We start from the raw sequence: 13,543 nt of genomic DNA on the forward strand, positions 1-13,543 counted from the left end.
TATGCAAACAAGGCTCAAAAACTATTGACCACCTATTTCTTACTTGCCCTATTACCACTGCCTTCTGACAAGAAGTACTTACACTTCTTCATCTTCAATCTAGATGGCAAGGGGAGGATATATTGGAGGCTTGGCATTTGTGGTGGTCAACAACTCAAACACACAAGATCCAAAATCTTCCCATACTGATTTGCTGGAGTATTTGGCTACAAAGGAATAAAATCATATTCTCTGGCACCTTACCTCATTGGCCGCATGTTTCTGCTCACCTTATCTCTTTATATCATTGTATCCAGGAGGAAGACCGAGCCCCCATAGTGCGCAACATCTCTGCTGAGATTATTGACAGGAATACACCATGGGCATATTTTGATGACTCGACACAGCACCATTAGTGTGGCAGGGGCATTATTTCTCTCTGTCATTTATTATATTTTGCACTTGAGAAAGGTTGTCATCGATTACAGAGTTTTGGTGACTCTAAACTAATCATAAACTGGTTTAATCATCAATCTGCATCTCACATTCACACACTCCGACATATTTTGGATGAAACTATGATGCCGAAAACATAATTTGACTATATCTCTTGTCATCATATATACACGGAACACAATCAAATTTCTGATCAACTATCCAAAGAGGCCTCGCACCAGCCACAGGGGCTCTGGCTGATTCAAGACTAGTCAAATCAGGACTACTTTAGCTATTACCAGTTCTGTATTTGTATCTTTAATACGGTCGGTAGGTCGCTTTCTCTATTACTCTCTTACTGCGATTATTTGCGTATGTGTTTTTGTATAATTCAGATTTTATGTTTTCATGACATGGATTGTGTGTAGGCAGTGCTTTAATATGGATTCAGAGTAGGGGAAGCTCTTCATTGGTGGGATATCATCGGACACAACAGAGGAACGATTGAAAGATTATTTCAGCAACTTTGGAGATGTATTTGAAGCAGAGATTAAGAAGGACAGGATCACAGGCAGGCTGTGGGGGTTGGATTTATTGTTTTTGCAGATCCAACTGTGGCAACCACAGTTCTCTTAGAAAAGCACAACATTGATGGCCAAACGGTAACTTGCTTTTCTGTTTTGTTCTCTTGATCAGTTTGAAGAGGTTTTACAAATGATGACTTTGTTCACATTTTTTTTTTTGTTTCTTATCAAAAACATAGGTTGAGGTTAAAAAAGCAATTTCCAGAGATGAGCAGCATAGGAGCAATACAGTTGGTAATGGTAGCCGTGGCCAAAGTAGGACAAAGAAGATATTTGTGGGTGGCTTAGCACCTACTGTCACTGAGAATGACATTAGAAATTATTTTCAGCAGTTTGGCACAATTATCCATGCAACTGTAATGTTTGATCCCATAACTCAAGCCTCTAAAGAGTTTGGCTTCATCATCTATGACTCAGAAAATGCTGTGGATTTAGTTCTACAAAATCCCTTTCATCAGCTCAATGGAAAGATGGTTGAAGTCAAACAAGCAATTCCCAAGGTGTTCCCTAATGGTAGAGAAGGTAATTTCGGTGCCAGCAATGCTCACGGCTTCAATTCAACTCTTGTTCCTCCAGTGAACAGTACTTATGGTTACTCTTCGTATGGACATACTGGGTACAATACTTCTAACTATGGAAGTGGTGCAGGATATGGAGCTGCCTTCAATGGAGGTAACTATGATAACACTACTTTTATGGACAATAATCGTAGCTATGTTGGAGTTCCCATTAGCTATGGGGTCCCTACAACCATGGTTTATGGAAGCACAGATAGCTCTGTTGGATATGGAGGCAGAAGGAGTGGGAGTGGCAGTTATGCTGGATTCCCCGTTAGCTATGGGGTTCCTACTCCCATAGTTTATGGAAGCACAGATAGTTCTGTTGGATATGGAGGGAGTGGGAGCATAAGTCAGTATGGGGCAGCTGAAGTTGACAATGGACAGTCAAATGGCAGCCACGCTCGTTACGCAGAACAAAACGGTGGATATGAAACAGGGTTTGTGCCACATGGCTAAGATCAACTCTGAGTTTTAGAATTGAATATAAACTGCAGATTTTAATGCGCCATTGTTATTTATAAATTCTGTATATTCTTTATTTTCAGTTTCATAATTTTTATTGTTATTTTATAAATTCTAGAGTTGTTAAGCGATTCCTCTCCCAATCCAATCATTAGAAAATGACACGAAGCACATTTCTATTTATAGAGGAGAGGTGTTCGAGAGCTAGATTTGAACATGAAGTGATGAGTCCATGACAAACTATTAATGATGTATAATGTATAAATTTCCTTCTATTTATAAGAATAAATTTCCTTCTATTTATAAGAATAAATTTCCTTGTAAATTACTCATTTAACATATTTGTAACCTTTATAACTATATGTAATTATGAAAAAAGACAATGCTGTGTCAATAGCTTAAATGTGTTTATATTTTCTTCCCCAGGTGGAATCTGTTTAATGGACTGCCATATATTTTGTATAATAAATTTATTACTTGAGTTTATAACTTACAATAATTTACTAAACAATTCATGTTTAGTTGTTCAATTTAATTGTATTAAAGTAGTTTTTGAAAAGTGTAATTGTCCATGGTTTGGTTATGGCTAATGGTTTTGTACTTTATATTTATCCAACTTATTAATTTTTGTTTGTTAAATTTTCTTTTATAAATTAAGATCAAGTAAAATGAAAATGAATATCAAGGATTAACTAGTACCTTTTTCCTTTTAGATTTAAGTTAATTTTATAAAATTAGATTAAAATAAAATATTTTAAATATGTTGACATACAAACAAGCTTTTACATAAAATATGTTAGAAGATTTTAAAAACAAGATTTCACATAAAAATATCTTAGAAGATTCTAAAAATCCAATAGACAACTAGACATTTTAAATTTTGAAATATGGCCACATTAATTGGTAATTTTGAAATTTATAATACATAGGAACATTTACTTAGACATACTAAACATTTCTTTTTTAGAAGACATATCTTTATGCGTAATTTAATAAGGCGGAGGAGTTGTCTGGAAAGTTATGGAAATTCCGGTTATATTTAGAGAAAATCTAGCAAGGATTTTTGTAAATCCAAGTTATAGTTGTTAAACTTCAAAATTTTAGGTGTCCTAAACATTTTTGATGGTGCTAAATCTATTTCCACCATCAAAAATACGATTCAAAAACTGCCTCTACAAGATTTTTTGAAACTTTTTTGCCCGGATTCCGACCACTTTTGACCGTCTGGGCAATTCCTCCGCCTCGTTAGATGACTCCCTAAATTTACTTTAAAAGATGTTAAAAAAACTAAAGAATCAACTTTATTAATGAGTGAACTTAATGAACTTGTTCTACTAGAAAAGAGAGACACTAAATTTACTTTAGATGATAATGAACTTAATGAACTTGTTCTACTAGAAAAGAGAATGATCTTATGAGAAATTTTCCGATAGTTTATGAAAGGTTAATTCACGTCATACCCATCAAAATAGATTTACATCTCACCAGGACGCTTGCAAAATGAATTTAGAATATGAAAACCTTTTTGGACCAAGAATTAATGTACATGTTAAGATTCAGTAAGACAGCCATTTACCAATAGCACTTCTTTGTGTAAAGGGTAGCGTTTATTCATTTAGATAGTAAAAATATATAACCTGAAGCAATAGTTAATATGAAAGAGAAAAAACATATAAACTTGTGAGCAAACGTATACAATATTTTAAGACATTTCAGTACACATTAGGTAACAAGTGGTTTGATAAGGTGCTGCTAATTCATTATTGCATGCTTTAGAGGGTTACTTTTTTTTATATGGAAAATGTATTTTTTCAAAGTGTCACTATTTCACCACACCATTATAATTATTTAATTTTGTTGTGTTTTAATTTTAAACCATTCAAATCTTTAACTCGATCAGTTGTAGTAAACATCTTATCTTTTCTTTATTTCTCTCCAATATGAATAAGTTGAATTACTATAACACAAAATTCAATGTACATTGTCAATAATTTTTTTGTGCTTGCATTAAAATCAATGACACTGTTAATCCAATCACTTTAAAATTAATGTACCATCATACATCCATAAATCAACATCTACACTAAAATCAATGCATCTAAAGCAAACAATCAAATATGATAAAAAAAACATCTACATTGAAATCAAGAAATCAAATAGAATTAGAAATCACATTTACACAGAAATCAATGCATCTAGCGCAAGCAATCAAATAGGATTACAAATAATCATCTACACTGAAATCAATGCATCTAGTGCAAGCAATAAAATAGAATTAGAAAACATCTACACTAAAATCAATGCATCTAGTGCAAACAATCAAATAGGATTAAAAATCAACATCTACACTGAAACCAATGCATCTAGTAAAGGAAATCATATATCATTAAAAATCAACATCTACACTAAAATCAATGCATATAGTGCAAGCAATCAAATAGTATTAAAAATCACCATGTATGTTAAAATCAATGCATATTGTGGAAGAAATATTCTTCCTTCTCTCCCCCTCCATCTATATCTATATCTCCCTCCATCTCTCCTTTTGTCTCTCTATCTCACCCATAAACATACACACGCTCTCCCCATCTCTCCCTTGTCACTCCCTCTCTCTCCCACTTCTCCCTCTCTATGTCTTTCTTCTTCCCTCCCTCTTTCCCCTTCCAAATCCATCTCTTTGTCCTTCTCTCTTTCCCCTTCCAACTCCATCTCTTTGTCCCTCCCTCTCTCCTCCTCTCTCACATCCTTCCTCTCTTTCCCTTTCTCTCCCCCCCCTTACTCTCTCTCTCTCTCTTTTCCCTCCAACCTTGTAACTTTATCCCTTCCTCTCTACTTCTCTCTCTCCCCCTCCATCTTTACCTCTCCCTCTCTCTCTCTTAGAATTCTCTCCCTATCTCACTCCTCTCCTTCTCTCTCTCGTCATTCCTCCTCTCCCCTCTAATTTAGTTTATCTCATTCACTGAAAGCAATCAAATAAGATTAAAAATCATCATCTACACTGAAATAAACACATATAGTGCAAGAAATATTCTTCCCTCTCCCCCCCTCCATCTATATCTATATCTTCCTTCATCTCTCCTCCTTTGTCTCTCTATCTCACCCTTGCCCAAAAAAAAAACATGTGATCTCTCTCTCCGTATATATCTATCTCTTGCTCTCTTTATCTCTCTCTTCCCTCTCTTCACCTTTCATCTATATCTCTATCTCCCTCTCTCTCTCTTTTGTCTTTCTACATCACCTTATTAGGATCTCAAAATTTGCCAAAAACTTAAAGTGTCAGAATCTTGATAATCTTAGCTTCAGATCTAAGATATCGTCATTATGAATCCAATGGTGCTAACGAAACTCAAATACGAGCTCGTATGCAGAAGTTAGAGGAAGTCAAAGTTCAGGGTTGACTTGATGACATGGCAAGATTGGATGACATGGCATAGTCCTTTAGCGAATGAGGAGGCACCAAGTGGAAGCCCGCCATTGGTCTTCACATATCGCATATCATAGTGGCAAGTGGTTCGGTTAAAGAATCCAACCCGGCGGAGCTTAGGTGTGATGCTAAAGAATCGGCCCCTGGCACAGAGGGTTGCGATTCAATATATTGCAATCGCATATCGCACCTTGTACCTGCCGATATGTATATAGATGATACATGGATTAATGTTGGTTGTGATGATACCCCGGACATAGGATTTTATATGTCACAGTTTAAGTCCCTGTCGAGTCCATCGATATCGCATCACACAACATTCCGCCGTTAACATTGCAAAATGTGATAGACTGTCTGGATGACATATTGTTATATGTTATATTTTATAACCCCGGTGAGTCTACTGATATTGGAGTCTATGGAATTTGGTACCCGCCGAGGGAAAGTGTCGATTCAGATGAGCGATGAGTTCCAGTAGCGATAAGGCCCCAGATGTGATGTTTTATGCATTGAGGTTTATAATCCCGGCGAGTCCACTAGATTGGCGATCATAGTTTATGAAGGAGTGTTAACAAGACCATCCCTTCGTCGATAATCGAATGTGATTGCAATGTCTAACAGGCTGCGAAACCGTCGCCTTAACCACCAGACCACCACTCCACATGTGATCGCTCATCTCTTAACTGCGAGATACTAGGCAATAATGATGGCGAACCACATAAGTCATATGTAAGGCAATTTTCAACCAAAGGGGATGCAAAAAGAGGCTAGATAGCCATTTTTGGGCATTTTGAACCAATTGGAATAGATTTTAGAGTCAAAGGAGCACTTCTGGATAAGATTTTTGAAAAGTGAATCCTGTGGGTGCCCTGTTCAACCAGAGTGTTGATTAAGTTTATGGAGGAGTATGAAGGTGAAGATGACCTTGTAGTGGTCTTCCATCCTCCATGTTCTTTTTGTAGCAGCCATTACAACAATGTTGTAGCTTTATTTCTTCTTTGCTCTATATGTGTATGGAGAAAGAGACTTGTTTAAGTACTTCAAGTGGATTGTTGTACTTGTTTATTCTCTTGGTAGTTGTAGTATGGGGTCTTGATTTGACATCCCTTAGCTTTTTGATTGTTTCATGACTAACTGTAAGTTGTCATGTGTTTAGAGAGAATTCTTTACAAAAGAATGTTTCCTTGAAGGGGAAACTAGGCACTCTTTTTGTCAGCACATTTATGTACTCTTTATCATTGAAGAATTGAGCATAATGAGAAAGGTTCAAGCCTTTAGAGCTAATACAAGGAGATGTAGCCCAGGAGGGGTGAACTCCTTTATCAATGGATGGTGTATTGTTGTTTGATACATGCTTCCATTCAGTGTTTTGGTTTCATTTTTTAAGTTTTATTCATGAAAATAACTTAAGTAAAAACACATAAAATTCATGCTTTTACTTGCTATTTTGGAGTACAAACCTCAAGCACATTTGTATATTCTGATGAGGGGAATTAGCACAACATTACTAATCTGCCTCAATTCAAATCAGGTTGGTATCGGAGCTAGGTTTTCTTTGTGTAAGGAGGAATTGCTTGTTGTTTGCAAGTGAATGTGTTTTGAAGCTCATTGGGGAGAAGGTTTTGGAAAGGAGAGCAATATTGTTATAATCTCTATCACCAAGTTCTACCTCAAATTGAAGTAGAAGCTTCAAGCAAAGCATGTCCCAAGGAGGAGAGCCTGCAAGAATGTTAGAGGATGTGAAGTATTTTAGAAAGTCTTTCTTAGACATGGCAGAAATGGTGAAAGTCCTCTATGAAGAGAGGAATACCAAATTCCATGGTAAAAGCTCTAGACCTCCAAGAGTAGAATGTTCTCCAAGGGAAGAAGGTAAAAATAATGGTGGTAAACCACCGTCTTCTCCACAATCTTCATGTTTTTCTAAAATTATTATGCAATATGCTAGTGTAGAACGTCCCTCCAAGAAGGTAAATGAAAAATTTTGTACCTTTTGTCCACATGATGTGGAAGATGAGGTTCTATTAGCACCCAAATTGTGGCTCTCAAAGCTATATTTGTTGTCCTTCTTCTCAAATATTCCTTCTCTTTCTACATCTTCCTGCAAATTATTAGTGAGCTAGGTGACTCTTATTGCACCACCAATAAATAAAATGAAATCTAACTTAAAAAGTTAGAAAAAAACACATCACCATACTTGGTTTTATTCATTGATTCTATCCTACTTTACTCTACTGGAAATAGAAAAGATGTTTCAAGTGTATGCATATTTCCATTGTAACCATGTGTGTAATAGGAGTAAAACTATATTCATTCTTAATTTTGAAAAATATGCATTAAAACACATGAAAGCATGAAAAACTAGTTGTTTTGATAATACAATTAAGAAGTAAGGAAGAATGGAAGAGTGATGTGACTTGATCCTTGATTGGAACCATCTTTCAATAAGGTCATGAAATTCCTGATTCCTTTCTTTCTTTAGATCACATTGAATATCCTCCTTTATTATACATTCCTCAATATTATATTCTAGTGGTTTCTCCCCATCAAAAGTATTGCATGATTCTTTAGTCTCTTCCACCTATTTACAAGAGGAATCAAAAGAAACTTGAAGATCTTCTTGTGGAGGTGGAGAGATAGACAATTTTCTACATGCAGTTAAAATATACTCTTTCTGAGAGGAAGATATCCAAGTTGTTGCTAAGATTCGGGAAATCTCTTGGAAGAACATACTTCAAATTCTTAATTGTCTGTGAATTAGTCCAACTGGTTGATAATTCCTGTCGTGCACACAAATTAGTACAAAGTTTTGAAATTTTATTGAAATCTAATATGCATCCTAAATGATTTTAATATGATTTTAACCATGCATATAAGAATGAATGAAACTATAATGAGTTGTCTAAAATTTCAAAATAAACACCTATGTATACCTCCCCGCAACAACGCCAAAACGTTGGGTGATTTAATCATAAGTTAAATCTCTGTCATTAATTGTCAGCCCGACTAATTGTTAAATCTCTCTCTTCACCTTTCATCTATATCTTTATCTCCCTCTCTCTCTCTCTTTTATCTTTATACATCACCTGATCATGAGCTCAAAATTTTCCAAAACATTAAAGTGTCAGAATCTTAATAATATTAGCTTCAAATCGAAGAGATCGTCATTCTGAATCCAATGGGTTAAAAAAAACTCCAATACGATCTCGTATGCAGAAGTTAGAGCAAGTCAAAGTTTAGGGTTTACTTGATGACATGCCAGGAATGGATGACATGGCATAGCCCTTCAGCGAATGAGGAGGTACCAAGTGGAAGCCCACCATTGGCCCTCGCAAATCGCATGTTGCATTGGCAAGTGGTTTGGGTAAAGAATCATCCCCCGACAGAGCTTAGTTGCGATGCTAAAGAATTTTCCTTTGATGCAGAGGGTTATGATGCGATATATTACAATCATATATCGCACCCAGTACCTGGATTAACACCGATTACCATGAGACCCTGGATGCGAGATTTTACATTTCATAGTTTAAGTCCCCGTCAGGTTCGCCAATATTACATCGCACAACATTGCTCCGTTAACATTGCAAAATGTGATAGACTATCCGGATGCGATATTATTATACACTGTATTTTATAACCCCGGCAGGTCCGCTGATATCGCAGTGTATAGACTTTGATATCCGCCGAGAGAAAGTGACGATTGCGATGAGTGATGAATTCCGGTAGCGATAAAACCTCAGATGCGATGTTTTATGCATTGAGGTTTATAATCTTGGCAGGTCTGCTAGATCCGCGATCACATTTTCTGAAGGAGTGTTAACAAGGTCGTCCCTCCGTTGATAGCTAATTTCTATTGCGATACCCGATAGGCTGTGAAACCGTCGCCTTAAACGTTAGATCACCATTCCGCATGTGATCACTTGTCCCTTAACCACGAGATAGGTGGGAATGATGGTGGGACTGCTGATTTCGGCGGAACTGCCAGTTTTGACTGCAGATATTGAATTTAACTGGAAATAAGCTAGATTTGGAGGAGAAAACTGAGGGGAGACTGACAGAAGTCATAACTAAGGCAATTTTCGACCAAAGGGGATGAAAAAATAGGCTAGATATCCATTTTTGGGCATTCTAAACCAATTGGAATAGGTTCAACCAGAGTGTTGATTTAGTTTGTGGAGGAGTATGAAGGTGGAGATGACCTTGCAGGGGTCTTCCATCTTCCATGTCCTTTCTGCAGCAGCCATTACAACATCATTTTAGCCTTATTTCTTCTTTTCTCTATATGCGTATGGAGAAAGAGACTTGTTTAAGTACTTCAAGTGGATTGTTGTAATGGTTTATGCTTTGGGTAGTTGGAGTATGGGGTATTGATTTGAGAGACCTTAGATTTCTAATTTTTTCATGACTAAATGTAGGTTATCATGCGTTTAGAGTGAGAATTCTTTATAGAAGAATGTTTCCTTAAAGGAGAAACTAGCCATTCTTTCTTTCAACACATTTATGTAATCTTTATCATTGAAGAATTGAGCATAATGATAAAGGGTCAAGCCTTTAGAGCTAATCCAAGGAGATGTAGCCCAAGAGGGGTGAACTCCTTTATCAATGGATGGTGTATTATTGTTTGATACATGCTTCCATTCAGTGTTTTGGTTTCATGTTTTAAGTTTTATTCATGAAACTAACTTAAGTAAAAACACATAAAATTCATGCTTTTACTTGTTATTTTTTAGTACAAACCTCAAGCACATTTTTATATTCTGATGAGGGGAATTAGCACAACATTACTAATCTGCCCCAATTCAGATTAGGATGGTATCAGAGCCAGGTTTGCCTTGTGCAAGGAGGAATTGATTGTTGTTTGCAAGTGAATGTGTTTTGAAGCTCATTGAGGAGAAGGTTTTGGAAAGGATAGCAAGATTGTTATAATCTCTACCACCAAGTTCTACGTCAAATTGTAGTAGAAGCTTCAAGCAAATCATCTCCCAAGGAGGAGAGCCTGCAAGAATGTTAGAGGATGTGAAGGCTTTTAGAAAGTCTTTCTCAGACATTGCAGAAATGGTGAAAGTCCTCTATGAAGAGAGGAATACCAAATTGCAAGGTGAAAGCTCTAGACCTCCAAGAGGAGAATGTTCTCCAAGGGAAGAAAGTAACAAGAATGGTGATAAACCACCATCTTCTCCACAATATTCATGTTTTTCTACAACTATTATGCAAGATGATAGTGTAGAAAGTCCCTCCGAGAAGGTAGATGGACAAGTTTGTACCTTTTGTCCACATGATGTGGAAGATGAGGTTCTATCAGCACCCAAATCCGAGGAGATGAAAGAAGAGAGATGAAGACTCGAAGAGGAAATATCTTGAATCAAAAGGGAAATTGAAAAAATCTTCATGTGTCAATCGAAAGACGAAGCAAATGGTAAGAATTTAAATGCTTCTTCCTTATGTGAAAGTGTTGATGTAAATTCATTTGGAGTCTTTGAAAAACACAGTAAAGGCATTAGATCCAAGCTCTTGAACAAGATGGGTTATATGGGAGGAGGCCTTGGAGTAAACTAGCAAGGCAATAAAAATCCAATTGAAGCCAAGGAGAGGCCTAAATATGAAGGCTTAGGCTATGCTGCAAAATAAGAGTGGTCTTCTAGTGATAGTTCATGGATATTATGTTCCTTTTGTTGTAATAAAGGACACAAGGAAGAAAGATATTGGGAGTTGCATCCAGAACTAGTTCCCACTTGTTTCCTCAAGTGTAAGAAGGACTTGCAGTGCATAACGTCTTCAAAGAGTGATGTAAAAGCTGAAGAAGAAGAAAAGTCGAGTTATTCTTGCCACATAAGTTCCTCATGCAGTCAGCATAAGCCAAAGGAAAAGAAATAGAGGTATAATCGTTTTGTTAATTCGAATGTTGTTCATGATGGAAAACAACATGAAGATTTGAATAACATGTTGAGGAAAATATTTCCATGCACCTTTTGCCTTTCATCTAACCATTGTGTAGATAAGTACGATAAAAGGAAAGTATTCATCAGGAAGATGTTTATGTCTACCGAAATTGAGACCGAAAAGAGAAAATGTCAACCAAGATTAAAGGCAAGTGAATCGAGAGGAGCTCAAAAGAACATATGTACTCACTACAATATCAATGGACATTGGGTCGAGAAGTGTTGGAAATTTTTTACACAACTTCATCTTGGTAAGGGCAAGCAAATCATGCAAGCACCAGAAGAGGAAGCGACAAAAAGTGGCACAAGATGCACCATCCCTGAAGTAGCTTCAGAAGAAGAGAAAGTTCAAATAAAGGGCTCATTTACATGGTTGGGTAAGAAATGGGTGGACTATTTGTCCAACTGAAGTTTGTAAATTTCTATTTTTCACCAGTTGCATATCCCCATAGTTGGGTAATTTGTAAAGGTGAGGTTCATAAATAAATCACTTATATGCAACAATGTTTTCTTTAAGAAATTACAATGCTAGTTTGGCTTGTTGATAGTCAATTTGAATGGAGAAATTTGGGAGTCAAATTTATTCCATTTTGTAAAACGCATTTCTACTTGTAGCTTGAGAAATCATTTTAAAACTGTTGTATGAGTAGTTGCAGCACATTTAGTATGTTCCAAATGTGTGTAGCACTCAAGTTATATAAGTATTCACTATGTGAAGCTTGTTTGGGTTCATTTGGAAAAGTATTTTAGGATCTTATCCTTGATAAGGATTTTTCAAATAAGCAATTCCAAGGTGCTCATTCTCTTGGAATTCTTCTTGGGAAGGATGTTGTTATGGATGGCCATAGTGACATGGATAGGTGTCGGCTCATCGCTTATGGCTCTAAAGAACAAAGGTTAAGGAGAAGGAAGCATGAACGGTAGGACAGTTGTAGTGCAAACCCAGTACAGAGTAGTTGCAGACTGTTTAAACTTATGGAGACCAAAAAATTTTCAGTGGGGAAGAGTGATCAAGAACTCAAAATTTTCCAAAAATTCAGAGTGTTAGAATCTTGATAATCTTAGCTTCAAATCGAAGAGCTCATCATTCTTAGAGCAATTCAAACTTAGAGAAATTCAAAGTTTAGGGTTGACATGATGACATTGCATGTTTTGATGACATGGCATAGCCCTTTAGCGAATGAGGAGGCGCCAAGTGGCAGCCTGCCATTGGACCTTGCATATCTCATATCGCAGCTGCAAGTTGTTCAGGTAAAGAATCGACCCCCGACATTGCTTAGGTACGATGCTAAAGAATTTCCCCCCAGTGTAGAGGGTTGTGACGCGATATATTGTGATCACATATCGCACTCGGTACCTACCAATATGTATATAGATGTTAGGTCCCTATACTACTAGTGTAACCCCTTATTGTTATTAGTACAACCCCCTTATTATATTGTTGTGCCCATGTGGTCCCCATATTGTTATTATTGTGCCCCATAGAAGCCCACTATTGTTATTATTGTGCCCTTACATTATTATTGTTATGTCTGCTCTAATTATATTATGACCCCTTAGACTCCTATATATAGAAAGGAGGTCTTGTCATTTGTATCATCCAAGAATTGTTCATTTGTGTAATGTAGAGGAGGTTTCCCCCTCGAAGAGGCTTATTTCTAAGGCGTTCATCTATCTTTTCTATCTTTTTGTGAGCTGGTTTCATAACAATAGATGATACATGGATGCGCTGATTGCGATGAGTCGTCGAACGCAAGATTTTATATGTCATAGTTTTAGTCCCCATCGGTCCAACGATATCACATCCCACAACATTTCGCCGTTAACATTGAAAAATGTGATAGACTGCCCATATGCAATATTGTTATACGCAGTATTTTATAACCTCGACAAGTCCACTGATATCACAGTGTATGGACTTTGATATCTGCTGAGGGAATGTGGTGATAGTGATGAGCGATAAGACTCCAGATGCGATGTTTTATGCATTGAGGTTTATAATCTTGGCAGGTCTGCTAGATTGGCGATCACAGTTTCTGAAGGAGTGTTACTAAGACCGTCCCTCTGCCGATCGCTGATTGCGATTGCGATATCCGACGGGCTGCGAAATCGTCGCCTTAATCTCCAGCCCACCACTCCACATGTGATCACTCGACCCTTAAC

At 36.8% G+C, this 13,543-nt stretch overlaps 1 protein-coding gene across 1 annotated transcript; it reads left to right on the forward strand.

The window, feature by feature from the left end:
- The first annotated feature begins 362 nt into the window (after positions 1-362).
- LOC149220503 (heterogeneous nuclear ribonucleoprotein 1-like) lies at positions 363-2,014 on the forward strand. The gene is made up of 2 exons (XM_089387115.1): positions 363-1,076; positions 1,178-2,014. The coding sequence occupies exon 2, from the start codon at positions 1,358-1,360 to the stop codon at positions 2,012-2,014; it is 657 nt and encodes a 218-aa protein (XP_089243241.1). The 5' UTR covers positions 363-1,076; positions 1,178-1,357.
- The last annotated feature ends 11,529 nt before the right edge of the window (positions 2,015-13,543 follow it).

This window comes from Pinus tabuliformis, chromosome Q (assembly GCF_031772625.1).
Source record: "Pinus tabuliformis cultivar Carrire ecotype Pingquan chromosome Q, CPIR1, whole genome shotgun sequence".
NCBI lineage: Eukaryota > Viridiplantae > Streptophyta > Pinopsida > Pinales > Pinaceae > Pinus > Pinus tabuliformis.